The sequence below is a fragment of the Melanerpes formicivorus genome, unplaced genomic scaffold (genome assembly GCF_026170545.1).
Source record: "Melanerpes formicivorus ecotype bairdi unplaced genomic scaffold, bMelFor1.0.p_v2 SCAF_38, whole genome shotgun sequence".
In the NCBI taxonomy this organism is placed as follows: Eukaryota; Metazoa; Chordata; class Aves; order Piciformes; family Picidae; genus Melanerpes; species Melanerpes formicivorus.
Genome location: NW_027142390.1, coordinates 3,347,222 through 3,362,817, shown reverse-complemented (window position 1 = coordinate 3,362,817; position 15,596 = coordinate 3,347,222). Strand labels below are relative to the sequence as shown.

Sequence of the window (15,596 nt, the reverse complement as noted above, 5' to 3'; positions counted from 1 at the left end):
CATGGCAGAAAGCCTCCACCCTGGTCCTGGGGCAGGCATGGGGGCAGCCCCATTGGGACGTGGCATGACTGGTTCAGACCTTGGCAAGAGAAACCCAGTGGCCTCCAGCAAGGCTGGGCAAAGCCATGACTGTTAGAGAAACTGCTTCTTACAAACAATTGAGCTCAACTAACCACCCCAAGGCAATGAAGGAGTCAGAAATGTTTGTCGCTATCCTAGAGGATATCATCAGTCTCAAAAACAACCACTCCTTGTTCAAAACGAATTAGGAGAACTGTGCAGTTTCACGACTGCCTCATTAGCAGGAGGGGTGCACACCCACAAGAACACTGCTCTTACTGCAAGCTGCCCTTCCCACAGTGATTACTCTTCACTGCTGAGGAAAGGGGACCTCAGAGCTCCGCTTCCTCCTGACACAAACAGCAGAGAGCAGATGGCCCAATTACTCCTCCACCCTGCTGCCCTCAATTCTCAGCCTTCAGCACCCAGAGCCAGGCCCTGTGACCATCTGGTAATTGCTGTGCTGTAATGGGTTTGCTTTGGAAAAGCTGTCAGCAAGTTGTTTTCCCAGAGGCAAGGAGTTTATTCAAGTGAAAGATCAATGTGGCTGCAGAGTTCCCTAACATTTCAGCTAGAACTGCATGCAGAACAGTCATCTACAGCATCAAAATCAGAACAAAACAGATAAAATACAGAAAAAGGCAACCCTGGCACCATGCTTGTATATGAAACAGTTTTGAGCCTTGCAATCATTCTTCCTGCAAGACCAGCATAGAAAGGCTGCCCATGAGATCAAAGCCCTCAACTGCTTCTCCAAATCCATTGTTTATTTTTCAAGCCCTAAATCATAGTTTCATAGTTTCATTCAGGGTTGGAAGGGACCACATGGATCATCTAGTTCCAACCCCCCTGCCATGGGCAGGGACACCCCACACTACATCAGGCTGGCCAGAGCCTCATCCAGCCTGCTCTTAAACACCTCCAGGGACAGGGCCTCGACCACCTCCCTGGACAACACATTCCAGGGTTTCACCACTCTCATGGTGAAGAACCTCCTCCTCACATCTAGCCTGAATCTCCCCACCTCCAGCTTCATTCCATTCCCCCTAGTCCTGTCACTACCTGAGATCCTGAGAAGTCCTTCCCCAGCCTTCCTGTAGGCTAAGTATATCAAACTAAGTATTCTGGGCTCAACCCTTGCCAATACCCTATGTGCCTTCCCCTGGAGAAAGGAACAACTTTTTAATCCACTTTTAAATTACTATTCTCTTTCACAAAGCCAGCATGCATGTATTCAAGAAGCCAAGGAAGCCCTTCATTGTAAGGCATCAAAACCAGCATACCTCTCCTTTAGGGTATCTGTATCTGTATTTGTCCTGGTCTCTTAGTGCAAATTCAAGTGGATAATTTTCCTGTATTTCTTCATATGTCATTTCTTCACACACTCCCTAGAGGTGATAAAAAACAATTAAACACCATGTGTTTCCACTAATGCCAAAAGTAGGTATCACTGTCAAAAAAACCCACATATAAATAACCTTCAACAACTGCATTTTGTTACTTTGACACTCAAAGTCAAAATTGTCAAGCATGACAGACAGGACACTCAGCTGGATTTGGATGTGGTTAGGGGGAGGCATTAAATCCCTAGGTAAGTGAAGTCACATAGATAGTCAAGCAAGGCCACTGAGTAAAATGACACTTCACCTATTGCACCTGCTTACGTATCTTACACGCACAGCTGGAATGTGCACACCCACCAAAATACCTCCCAGCCACTCCCACCTACCAAAAATTTCTTTCCAATGTCATAGCACAGTGGTTTCTACAGAGGAATGTTTTACTGGCAAAGACAAAGCAACTATGGCAAAACAGGTAGCCCTGTTAACAGGAGTTAATGACCATTTTCCAGCCTCCAGAACCAGCTTCTATCACTTGATATTCCATAAAGGTTGTATCACTACAAAATTAAGTCACTTCCTTCATCCTTAGCAAACAAAGCAACTCATCAGAAATTTGGAAAAGAAACACTTACTGCATCTATCTCGTTCAAAACCTTCCACTGCTCATAAGGCACTCCCAAGGCTTCTGCAGTCTGAATCGTCCTTTTCATCTGGCTGGTCCAAACTTTCAGATCTTTGATATTTTGCTCGTTAATAAATTGTGCCAAAGTTTTGGCAAACTGAAAAAAAAGCAAACATGAGATGCTGGATGAGGGCTCAGAGATAACGGTGTTTGGTGTGGAACACAGGCTCCAGCCTCTGTAAACCCATTATAACTTCTCCAAAAAGCTCTGCTGAAGATTGTGCTAAGAAATACAACATGTTCCATTAAATCAAGAGGGACAGAAGGAAGGACAGGGCTGCAAGGAATATGAGAGTTCTCTGCAGTTCCTATCTTTACCTCCAGGAATCCTCCTTTCATAGTATCATAGTATCAGTCAGGGTTGGAAGGGACCACAAGGATCATCTAGTTCCAACCCTCCTGCCATGGGCAGGGACACCCCACACTAGAGCAGCCTGGCCAGAGCCTCAGCCAGCCTGGGCTTAAACACCTCCAGGGATGGGGCCTCAACCACCTCCCTGCACAACCCATTCCAGGGTTTCACCACTCTGATGGTGAAAAACTTCCTCCTCACATCCAGCCTGAATCTCCCCACCTCCAGCTTCATTCCATTCCCCCTAGTCCTATCACTACCTGAGATCCTGAGCAGTCCCTCCCCAGCCTTCCTGTAGGCCTCCTTCAGATACTGGAAGGCCACAATTAGGTCACCTTGGAGCCTTCTCTTCTGCAGACTGAACAGCCCCAACTCCTTCAGTCTGTCCTCATAGGAGAGGTGCTCCAGCCCTCTGATCATCCTTGTGGCCCTTCTCTGGACACCTTCCAGTATGTCCATATCCCTATTGTAATAGGGGCTCCAGAACTGGAGGCAGTACTCCAGGTGGGGTCTCACAAGAGCTGAGTAGAGGGGGAGGATCACCTCCCCTTGCAGCTTTTAACTTGTGAACCTTCCCAATTCTCCAACATGTCAAGATTTTGCAAGAATACAGTTCACAAAATAACACCCTCTTGACAACTGCTTTGTGCTCTAGGTTAAAAAAGAATTTTAATCACCAACACACTGACAGGCAGACAAAGGAGCAGGTACCAAATCAGCACACAGTGTGTGCACCCAGCTTTCACTACTCATATACACAAGTACAAAAATCCTTCTTAAACACGTTAAGAGAAAAGGCTGTAGAGGAAAAAGGCTGTAATTACACAGTACAAACTGCACACACACAGAGACACACACACAGGTCCCAGCCACACTCATTCAACAGGTACCTACTTCTTTCCCCCTGACAGACAGTCCAGGATCTCCTCCTATTCTCCCTTTCAGATTGAGTTCACTTTCTCCGTGTCGGCAGAGGTAGATTGACCGAGGAGTCACGTGGATGTTCATGAGGTAGTAGACAATCCGGCTCTGAATGTGATCCATGACTCTGTTCACAAGGTAACTCCTTCCAACATCCATAATTTTAATGTAAGAAAGATCCCTTTCAGGAACAAACAAACAAACAAAAAACCCAACAGTGTCATATTCCACTCCGTTCCTACTAGCGTGTCCCACGGTCTTGACATCCTCTCTCTCATTTTAAACCAAAGGGGCAACAAACCAAAGCGGTAAACAAACCCTCTATTACCCATGAAATATGCATGAGTCCCAAGAAACAAAGCAATTCTCCAACAGTACAGGATGAACTCTATTCCTTTCACATCTAATCTGGTCACATCACTTTTTCCGTTTCCTTTACTTGCACTTTGGCTCTCAAATCCAAATCCTATTCTTGGAAAAACACAGCGGATTCAGTGGAGTCACTCAGCTGTGGCAGCTGCAGTAAGATAACCAGGTATTTTCACAGTATCACAGTATAACTAAAGTTGGAAGAGACCTCAAAGATCATCAAGTCCAACCTATCAACACAGACCTCATGACTAGACCATGGGCACCAAGTGCCACGTCCAATCCCCTCTTGAACGCCTCCAGGGACGGTGACTCCACCACCTCCCTGGGCAGCACATTCCAATGATGAACGACTTGCTCAGTGAAGAACTTTCTCCTCACCTTGAGTCTAAACCTCCCCTGGCTCAGCTTGATACTGTGTGATCTGTTATGATACCAGAGGTATTTCTGCAGGTTAAAAACACCTCCCCCACAGCAAATACCTGTCTGATTACCCTCTGAAGCCAAAAGATCACTTCCTACCCATCTCAGTTGACCCTCCCAGACAAACAACAGCATCAGATGGACCAGCGACTAGAATAAAGAAAGGCTTTTTCTTTGACCATTCTCTCATTTACTCACTAACAGAACTGTAATTTGCCCACCACTACCTTCTCTCAGCATCAGGGAGGTTATAATTTCAGTTTTCCCTGCTTATTCTTTCTCATCTGAGCACTCACTTCAGAGTAGCATCAAGTTATAAAGGAGGTTAAAAAAGTCTACTAAGCTGCAAATAACCACTCCTGTTTTCTAGCACTTGAGGCATCACGCCACAATAAAATAAGAAGGGTTATACCAACACCAAATGGAGGTGATGAGAAGCAAGCATCATCACCTCATCTCTGATAGTGTTCTTTGGAGTTAATCAATACTATTTCACCCAGCACAACCATTAGGTCCATCACAGAGGTTACATGCATGAACTGATCTGATTGAACTAGCTTCACGCTGCTTACGCTCATTAAAACCCTTCTCTGTAGCACTGGTCCTGAGACAAATCAGGAGCACTTGGAATGAGTGCAGCTCAAAAGCCCACACTGAAACCCTGGCAGGTAGCAAGAGAAACAGGGCTCCTCCTCACACGGTTCACCCCTACCTTACATGCAAGTGCTGAAAGTGAACGAAAAACAGATGAATGATTTGGGCAAACTGTCTGGCTAAGACAGTTTCTCACAGCCCTGCCCCTGCAGGATAATTTGCCAGCACATGAAAATACATTTAGAAGTCACATTTTTAAGACTGGTGCAATCAAAATTAATCTTAGACACGTCAGCAAGTAAAGTTATGCTTACACATCACACAGGATGTCTTAACATACTCAAAACCAAAAGTGACAACCAACCACTACAGCAAGACTGGAATTATTTCTAAATACTGGTTCTAACCCAGAAGAATCATAGCATTCTCTTAAGTAGGAAAATAAACAAGAACTTTGTCCCAGAGTAGACTCTTCAGTCTTTTGTCCCCTCAAGCAAGTTTCCAGGCTACATCCCAGAGTCAACTCTGACTTGCTAGAGGAAAGAAAGCTCAAGCCATCAAGAAAATAAGACTGGAAAACACTAACCCCCAATGAGGGCATTCTGTCCCCTAATGAAGCATTTTTAAATAACCCTGTTGAGACCAATATCTCTTCACTTACTTGTCAAAAGTTTCATCTAATGTCTCATATGAGTTCTTGTAGCACTCTATTCTTTTCATGAAGTCTTCTGTTGCTTCATCGTTACTACAATCAACATAGTCAGGACTACCCAGCTTCACTTGCTGTTTAAATAAATACACAACAATAGTACTTAAGTGTCTTTCCCTTTTTAATGGAAGTTTGAAGAAATAGGGAAGGGGAGAACACAACATAAAAACTCATTTTCTGGAAGTTAATTAATACACATGCAAACGAAAAAGAGCTGTCTCCATGAAATGCAGCTTCTGAGCTGGGATACACATGAATCAGAAGTGTTCCATCAAAGGGAGCTAGGTTTTTTTTGCTGTTGGAAGCTCTTACAATGCACTTCTAAAACTAATGAGCTCCTCTAAACCTCTTGACTTCGAGCACTTAAAGCAAACTTTCCTATACTCACCACGATATTTGCAGCAATGACCTCCGGATCTACACATACTGATTCAACAAAAAAAGTCTTCAGTCCAAGTGGGGAGTTACATATACAGAAGGAAGGAAGAAGGAGAACATATTAAAACATCTCTGAAGACTAACAATCATGAGCAGCATGTAGTCCATTTCCCCTTTTTAATGAAGCCACAAGTTAAATGTCATCCCATTTACTTAGGATTCTCTCATTAGGAACTGCTGACATCATGCTCTATATTGTTTCCCCAAACAATGCTTGTAAGTGGAAAAAATACTGGAGCAAGAAAGTATAGAATGGAAGAGAAAGAAAGAAACACAGAGGATACCAGTTCAGGAGCACTAACAGTAACTACTGCTTCTGAAATAATAATTTAGAAGTCTTCCAACTAACAGAGCAGCCTCACTTCAAAAGAGGTTTGTGTTTTGCTGTCTCACATGTTTATGAAGATGCAAGTTTAGAGCAAGTAAAAGATTACAGGAGAACAGCTAAATGCAAAACAACCCTAAGCAGAAGGCTGAAAGCAACAGGAAGTTTTTTGTTTGTACAGAACTAAGAATTCCCTACGTGTTTCTGCAGCACAAATCCAAACTGCACCAAGAACCATCTTTTAAATAGTTCTTGCTGTTAGTACATTCAGAACTCCAGGTCCAGGATGACAGACCTGCAGCCAGAGCATAAAAGAGATTAGCTCCTAACAGTACAAACATTAAAGGTGAGAAAAACAAGGACTGGGTGACTTTTAATCACAAACAGTGCTTGAGAACACAAAATGTGCTACCAACTGAACATCTAGGGAAGAGTTGACTTACGCTGGTGCACTGAACTCAGACTACAGATAAGGGCAAAACTATCACTGCCTTAGTTGTCCAGGTGTTAGCTCAGAACTCCTTCGGTTTTGGCTCACCTTATACCCATTTTCTTCACCAAACTTGTAAATAGTTTCTCTGCGTTCTCGAGTTGTGTTTGTAGCATCAAAGACCTACGAATGAATAACAATGGGAGGAGACAAAGGAATTAAACGAGCACAGTAGCCTGTGCAACGCACCGTTAGCCACAACAAAAACAAGGAGTCACAGTTACTCAACAGGAAGGGAAGCAATAAAAACCCTTCCCCTTCCATCTACCCTGCTACCTCAACACACCTAACAGGCATTCCGACTTTAATTGTTATTTGGAAAATCATGTGTAAAAAACTATTTTGAAAGCACTGCTCAGAGAACACTATTTGAAAGCAACAATCAGAATTTCAGCATAACACGTAATAAAAGCCAGAATCTTCCTCCTGACATATTACTTTAGTGGAGTTATTCCACACACGAAACACGCTGTAACCAATATGTCATTCAAAAGGCAACTGTAAAACTTTAAAAGACCTGGAGACTGCCAGTGACAAGATATATATAGCTGCTCTTCCAAGAACTTACATTTAACTCTGAACACAGAGTTCAAAGTATGATGTTTGCTAAAGTATAAAGTTTACTTCATGTCCCCAGCAGAACTTTAATACATTTCTCTGGTTAGTCAGTGAAACCACCAGAGTATTGTCAGCGGTCTTAAGGAAAAGAATGTTAATGCAAATTACTATGAATACACAACATCAATAGTTGAAGAGCTCATGTGTTGCATCCCATTATTAAACACTCAGTTATGCAGCAATTTGCTTGAGATTTTCCTGCTTTCTTCAGAGATTTCTCATGCCAGTAACATAACGGCCAAGCAACACTCAGTCATGTTCAGTAAGTCTTCACCTTTCACTTGAAACACAAGACTATGAAACAGAAACCCAAGTGCACACAAGACAAATGTGTTTAACAGTGCATTATATAATGTGGAGAGAAGAGGCAAGTTTTTCTTAGCATTACCTACTCTTCAGTTAACTCTCTCAAATTACAAAGGTGGTTCCACAATATGGTATCACCACCCTGAACTTAAGTGCTCCTTTCACTGCAGCATCAAGGCAGATGTAACTTGCAACTCTCAAAGACAAAAAAAATCCAATATAGTGAAAGGCACTGGAATTGCTCAGGCTGCATATTATCCAGCAGACAAGCACTGCTTTGTAGGGAAGCATCTCAAGAACACGTCTTCAACAAGAAACTTACAGCCACATGCCCATTTTCTTCACTGAGGTACTGTCGGACATCATTCAGCGCTGCTAAGGCACACTGTCTTAAAAATGAAAAGAGAGCAAAACTCAAATGCTAGTTCAAGCCATTTTATTAATGCACTTCCACACCAATCACAGCATCCTGCAAAAGTTAGATGATCTCTCTCAAAATGCCTATTTTTAAATTAGCCATGCAGGAACACATTGGAAAAAACTAACAGAGGTCAACCAAGCTCTACCAAGGAAACATGATCATGGCCATGTGCCTAAAAAAAGGCCAGTCCAGTGCTTCTCTGTGCAACTGATACAACTATGCATCACCACAGAACACCTATCAACTGCTGACCAGGATAAACTTTCACTGATCTAACATTGCTGAGTCATTGCTGCAATTGCATTCTTTTCCCAATTACCTATTCTTAGATATTTGTGGCTTAATCTGATTCTTAAAGAAGGGAACAAATATGAACTTCAGGCTTTTATCTTTTGTCAGTTAAAATGGATAGACAACTATCTTTCAGTAATCTACTTCACTTTTGAAGTATTGCGTAGAAATTGCTTGCCCAAAAAAATAATCTGCTAAAACACAGAGCAAGAAAAACTGAGCTCAAATATTAGGGAGAGATGTGAAAATAACATCCCACTGTAGTCACCAGCTCAGTGTAGTTGGCACTGGAGACCCTTGAGGACACAAACACCAAAAAACCTGTCCCCAAACACTTCATGTTTGTGTTAAATCTGGATAAGAATAAAGTTGTAACCTTCCTATTTCCCCAGCACTGATATCATCTTCGAAGTCTATTATGATTTCTAACACATAAGTAATACTGGAGGGCAACCTTACCACTGTACATGATTTAGTCACTTGTAGCACAAAGCCTTACTTAATTCCACCAAGTGCAGTCTTTCTTGTATAAAACATGAAAACCTGTCCATTTCAACAGTCCTTCTATGCATTACTTCTCTGGTTTAACTTCCAGACTGAAATGTGTAACTGTCCTCATACACTTGCCATATTCTGCACACACAGCTTTATCTTAATAAAATGAAGGCCTTTCAATCCTGACAGTATTTCCACATTAGCATGGCTAATAGATGCTAGAAATTGTGAATCAACAGTCACATCTTCACTAAATAAATATAAACCCTGTTTACTCATTGCTAACGAGGCAGATTAGCTCCCACAGCCCATTTCATGTTATATTGCTCACCATTTAGTCTGATAGGTGACACAGAGGCAGGTTAAAAGGTTTGGCTGGACCTCTAAGCCAAAGGCAGTGGCTTGCAAGAACAATGCACCTCATATCTACTCTTTAGTCCTAAAGGGTTCTTACACAGGTTTTCCTCCCTGGAGAGTAGCAATGCTACTGAAGGGGAAAGGGAAGAGAAAGTGGACAAGCAGTGGGAAAGCCTCAAAGTGAAGCCCAGATAGTAGGAAAGTCCAGACATTTTTGATGCTTGAGCTGAAGCACTTAAGAACAAAATAGACCACATTTTAAATAGCCTAAAAAATTTGCATTTGTGTTCCTCTAAATCTTCTGTTCTCATTTAATTCATACTGCACATTCTTAAATGTTTCCCCAAATACACTAAGGGCAACAATGAACAGTGATGAAAACCAAGGTTCATTTGACGTGATTTACAGGGGACCTTACAAAAGAGGCAATTCCCTCTTGCTCTGACCTTCTCTTCATATATCTTTTATTCTCAAGGTCTTTCCTTTACATTAAAGCACAGCCTCTTGCCACACAAGAAGGGAGACTCAAGTGCTTCATCTGGGCACAGATGTTCACACATCTGTGTAAAAGCAAGGTCCTTACCTTCCTTTGCATAGCATTAGCAAAACATGGCCATTTTTGAGACAGTGCACTGAGTGACTACATGAAGCACCTGCATGGTGGCCAGAAAGCCAATTTCAGTGACAGAGTAACAGTGCCTCCTTTCTGCTCTTTTGAATGGATAATGACAAAGTTCTTCAGATGAAGAATTCCAGTACATAAACCAAAACAGAAAGCAGTCAGTGGTTTCGTTTTGTGGGGTTTTATTTCTTTATGAGCCACACAAAAGCATTTTAGAAATTAGCAGAAAGTGTCACATTTTTGAGCTGATACCTTACCAGGAAAAAAAAAAGAGGCAAGAAAAATAACAACTGTTAATTAAAACTGCCTTGAGTGAGAGTATCCAGGAATATCTGCAGGAGTCACAGCGGTCACAGCCTGCTGAACGGTGAGAAAGAATCAAATGTTTACCTTCTCTGCAGTTTTGATGCTTGAGATGGAGCAAATAGAGCAAATTTTAAGCAGCCTACACAAATCACTTATCCACCTTCTCTAGAACTTCTTTCCCTTGTCATTCATACTGCAGTCTCTTAAGGGTCATCTTGAGCACACAAAAATACAACTCAAAGCAGTCTTTAAGAGCGAACTACACAGGGTACCATTTTTACATGATTAGCATTGTGTAGCCAAACACAATCAAGACTTACTTTCTGATTTTCAATCCTTCTTCATTGTCAGGCAGGAAGAATTCAAAAGATTTATACTTTTTCACCAAATCTCGACGGTACTGACCCACATTAAATTCTGCCAAGAAAACAACAGTATTAGTGGCACCTAACAATAGTCATGTCAAACAGACAAAAGTTATGGCAGCTTTGAAACCAAGCGTGCGTGCGGTCAACATATCATACTGCTTGTGTTTTAGGAGGTTTGCTTGGTTTTAACTATATAGACAACAACAAATCTCCCTTCGGAGAGGGACCTGGGGGTGCTGATTGACAGCTGCCTAAACATGAGCCAGCAGTGTGCCCAGGTGGCCAAGAAGGCAAATGGCATCCTGGCCTGCATTAGGAATAGTGTGGCCAGCAGGGAGGCCATTGTGCCCCTGTACTCTGCATTGGTTAGGCCACACCTAGAGTCCTGTGTCCAGTTCTGGGCCCCTCAGTTTAAGAAGGACATCGAAACACTTGAACATGTCCAGAGAAGGGCAACAAGGCTGGGGAGAGGCCTTGAGCACAGCCCTGTGAGGAGAGGCTGAGGGAGCTGGGGTTGTTTAGCCTGGAGAAGAGGAGGCTCAGGGGTGACCTCATTGCCCTCTACAACTAACTGAAAGGTGGTTGTAGCCAGGAAGGGGTTGGTCTCTTCTCCCAGGCAACCAGCACCAGAACAAGGGGACACAGTCTCAAGCTGTGCCAGGGGAAGTTTAGGCTGGAGGTGAGAAGGAAGTTCTCCACCAAGAGAGTCATTAGCCATTGGAATGTGCTGCCCGGGGAGGTGGTGGAGTCTCCATCCCTGGAGGTGTTCAAGAGGGGATTGGATGTGGCACTTGGTGCCATGGTCTAGTCAAGGGTCTGTGGTGACAGGTTGGACTCGATGATCCTCGAGGTCTCTTCCAGCCTTGGCGATACTGTGATACTGTGAAATCATGGGAATGGCCAGAGTGCATATGGGCTGAAGGTAGCTTCAGTGGAGTCACTTGGCCATAGCAGTGTGCCTCTGTCTGGCAGTTTGCCTGAACTTTTCCTCCTTCACAGACGTACTTGGAAGTCTATTTCAGTAGCCTGCAAAGGACTACTAATCATCTCACTTTATGTTCTGTGTATGTGCAGTGAAGCAGTATTCTCAGAGCACCTCCCAAAACTTTCAGCTCTTACTTAAGCAAGGAAGAGCTCTAAATAAAACTGGCCAGTCTTGATTTCGATAAACACAACTTGAATTTTAAGTTGTGGATATCATTATTTGTTTTCCCCCGTAACTCTACCCCAGTATTTCTATTCCTGAGGATCAAGGATCAGCACATTCTACTTCACAACCCCTGCTCCATTTATTTAAAAACATGTTTCACTTGCAAAAAAGCAAACAGTAAAATAATCAGAGTACTTGTTGGATTTAATCTTACTGTGATCTTTCAACAGCGGCCAAAGGAAACTTAACTACTCCTTACCTGGGCAAAGGTCCCTATGGTCGATAACCACACACCTGTCACAACACTGCACGTGGGATTAGGACAAGGCAGCTCTGTTTTGCCACACAGCAGACAATGACACCGTACCCTAATTACCTTCAGTTCACAGCTCTGAAAGTAGCTCTTTGAAATACAATTAACGTTTAATTTGTTTCTAACCTGTTTATTTTCTCTGTGAATTGCAAAGCACTTCTTAGAAAAACATTAGATCAAACTGAAGTATTCGGTTTGAGAAGTTGCCAAAGGGTAACTACTAGCCAGACTTCATTTCTGGAAAGAGGAGAGAAGTAACAGACAATTGCTGAGTTGTAACTGAGAAAAAGAGACACAGGACAAAAGAGCTCAACCATCAGCTGCTGCACATAGAGTGCTGTTGGGACTGGAGGCAGAGGATAAAGCAGTAAGTATTGTTTATCCTCCCCAAAAGTCAGGTTTTGATAGAATAGAATAGACCAGGTTGAAAGAGACCTTCAAGATCATCATGTCCAACCTATCATCCAACACCACCTAATGAACTAAACCATGCAACCAAGCACCCTATCAAGTCTTCTGAACACCTCCAATGACAGTGACTCCACCAACTCCCCAGGCAGCCCATTCCAATGGGCAATCACTCCCTCTGTGTAAAACTTTCTCCTCACCTCCAGCCTACACTCCTCTGGCACAGCTTTAGACTGTGTCCTCTTGTTCTGGTAGCCTGGGAGAAGAGACCAACCTCTGCCTGTCTACAACCCCCCTTCAGGTAGTTGTAGAGAGCAATAAGGTCACCCCTGAGTCTCCTCTTCCCTGGGCTAAGCAACCCCAGCTTTGTGTGTGGCTGATAGTAAAACTCAGATTATAGTACAAGGTGGGTTATTCTGTGACAGGACTGATGATCACTGGCCACACTACCTACACAAAAAGACAGTTCCTTCTAAGAAAAACAAAAGGTGTGAGAAGTTCAGAATGCCAGTGTTGTCAGGCAAAGGTTCTTTAAAAATCAAAATAAGGAATGGCATAAGAAAGAATAGCTACTGCAGGAAGGCACTACAGGGAAAAGGAGAACGTGCTATCTAGTGGGACTATCTTCAGCCTTTATAAGCAGCATCCACCCTGTGGAAAAAGTTTCACAGAGCTAACAGCTATCACAACCTCCACACAGCCAGAACTATTCAGAAAGCTTCCCCGAGTTTAGTATCTAAAAACTACATTGCAACACAATTCTATTCACGCATCTAACTGACCTCATTTCCTTCAAAAAGCCCAGACAAAAGTCCTTTGTATTTTTCATCATTTCACATTCTAAACAGAGGATTTTGGAAGGAAGAAAAAACAGAACCAAAGGCTGCAACGATTCAACTACCATCGACCCTGGAATATTTACCTCTACCTTCTGTTCCTGAACTCTCCAGCTTGCTTTACGTATGTTACATGCAAAGATGGCCTTTTCTCTGGTTTATGTAACCTCATAATTGTAACCATCTGGCTCAGAGAATAAGAACATTTAGTAGATTAAGCACACACTAGTTTTGAAACATTAAGAGCCAAGGGGTAACAGATGTTGGGGCTACTCAATACTCATGCATTGATTCAGCCCCAGGCAACTGGAAGCACCAGGCAAGGTATCACCTATTCCCTCAGCATGTGAGTTATTTTGAGTCAATTTCAGCTTTAGTAATTGATGACACAAAACAATGGGAAGACCCTTAACTGGATCTAAGAGCTCAGATGGGGGCCAGGCTGAGAATCCCTCCCTTGCTCCCCCCCCTCCTCTTTCCCAATAGAGAGGAAAAGAAAGGAAAGGAGCAAATCCACCAAGAAATAATTTGGATTTGGCTTGGAAGTGGCAAAGTAAATAATTTTCTTTAAACAGTATATATATATGTAGCAACAACAGGTAGGGTTCACAAGGGTAAGTAACAAGGATGGATGGGAAAGAAGAAGTATGAAATACAAAACCAGCCCTTTGCAAAGGCGTGGCTGTAGCATGGAGGCCCACGTGGCAGAGAAGCAGGGACAGTCCTTGTCCAGGCAAAAGGCAGGGGCCAAGAGAGCTAATGGCTGCAGTGTCCTCCTTTTTATAGCCTTGCTGGACAAGGAATGGGAGTGGAACAGACTAATTTAGTTTCCCAGGGGGAAAACCTCCTGCAGGGAGGACAATGCTCTCACAAGCCCTCCCCACCCTGCTTCCAGGATGGGCGCAACCCATCACATTTCCTAAGAAAATGCCAAATGACCCTATTCCAGCACAGATAAACTACAACTAGCAAGCTAGGATGGAAACTCCTATGGTAGGTTTATGTTCTGTATTTTTGTAAAATCAGGCAGCAATGCTTTAATTAATTTGTATTAAGCACAAGGGTGAATATTTTCTCCTGTGCTGCTTTCCTCTAACTGAAGCAGACAACCTGTACTATTTTACTGTATTTGGGAATACATTCAGCAAGCCTGAGCCAGATGTATTTGTTGTCCAATACTAGATTTCTGCTCTTCAAGGTTCACATAGCAAAACACTCAACACAATGACATATATACTTATCACACATACATAAATGTAACTGGAATTAATTAGAATAGAATTAACCAGGTTGGAAAAGACCTCAGAGATCATCGAATCCAACCTATCACCCAGCACCATCTAATCAACTAAACCATAGCACCAAGTGACTCATCCAGGCTCTTCCTAAACACCTCCAGGGATGGGGACTCCACCACCACCCTGGGCAGCCCATTCCAATGGCCAATAACTCCTCTATGAAGAACTTCTTCCTAACATCCAGCCTAAACCTCCCCTGGCATAGCTTGAGATTGCATCCTCTTGTTCTGGTGCTGGTTGCCTGGGAGAAGAGCAACCCCTACCTGGCTACAACCTCCCTTCAGGTAGCTGTAGACAGCAATAAGGTCTCCTCTGAGCCTCCACTTCTCCTGGCTAAGCAACTCCAGCTCCCTCAGCCTCTCGTCATAGAGCTGTGTTCCAGGCCCCTCCCCAGCCTCGTTGCCCTTCTCTAGACATGTTCCAGCAACTCAACATCTTTCCTAAACTGAGGGGCCCAGAACTGGACACAGGACTCAAGGTGTGGCCTGACCAGTGCTGAGTACAGGGGCAGAATGACCTCCCTGCTCCTGCTGGCCACACTGTTCCTGATGCAGGCCAGGATGCCATTTAATCTTTTTTGACAGCCTTCTACCCTTGGAAATCAGAGAATCATTTTGCTCTTCAATTTCAGCAAGTCCAACCACTAACTCTACCAAGTCCACCACTAAACCATGTCCCAGAGTGCCATGTAGGTTAGATGTGTATCTAATAGTTACATCACATACATTTTATCATCCTGGATACAGGCTAACCTGTTTAGACTGGTACTCTGTTTCAGCCTAATGGATAAAACTAAGTACCTAAATATGCAATACTGCTCATCAGACAGTTACACTGTGTGAGAACAGTCAAAACTCAAGTGATAATGTAAATCCTATAAACTCTCAGACCATGTAACTTATCCTTCATAACATCTCATCCAAATAAACTATATTAGCCAGATTTCTAAGAGCTTAAGAGAACACCAACTCAAAAAGCTATACCCTAGAAGCAAAAGGCAGTTCACAACTTCATCTTACCTTCTTGGAGCTACTAGGAAATACATCTCTGAATATCCAGCCAAAAGCCTACACTTTAGTACGGTCTATTACGTTTAATGTT

The 15,596-nt window shown here is 43.0% G+C and overlaps 1 protein-coding gene across 5 annotated transcripts in view; it reads right to left on the bottom strand.

The window, feature by feature from the left end:
- The window catches only part of LOC137450885 (6-phosphofructo-2-kinase/fructose-2,6-bisphosphatase 4), a 64,092-nt gene that overhangs the window by 18,455 nt on the left and 30,041 nt on the right, over positions 1-15,596 (bottom strand). For all 5 annotated transcript variants that reach the window (XM_068157865.1, XM_068157867.1, XM_068157866.1 and 2 more), the window contains exons 3-10: positions 10,443-10,539; positions 7,953-8,019; positions 6,755-6,829; positions 5,842-5,898; positions 5,406-5,527; positions 3,332-3,539; positions 2,036-2,182; positions 1,344-1,448 (exon numbers count right to left, since the gene is read on the bottom strand). In XM_068157865.1, coding sequence (XP_068013966.1) covers positions 1,344-1,448; positions 2,036-2,182; positions 3,332-3,539; positions 5,406-5,527; positions 5,842-5,898; positions 6,755-6,829; positions 7,953-8,019; positions 10,443-10,539 — 878 coding nt within the window. The remainder of the gene's footprint in view (positions 1-1,343; positions 1,449-2,035; positions 2,183-3,331; positions 3,540-5,405; positions 5,528-5,841; positions 5,899-6,754; positions 6,830-7,952; positions 8,020-10,442; positions 10,540-15,596) is intronic.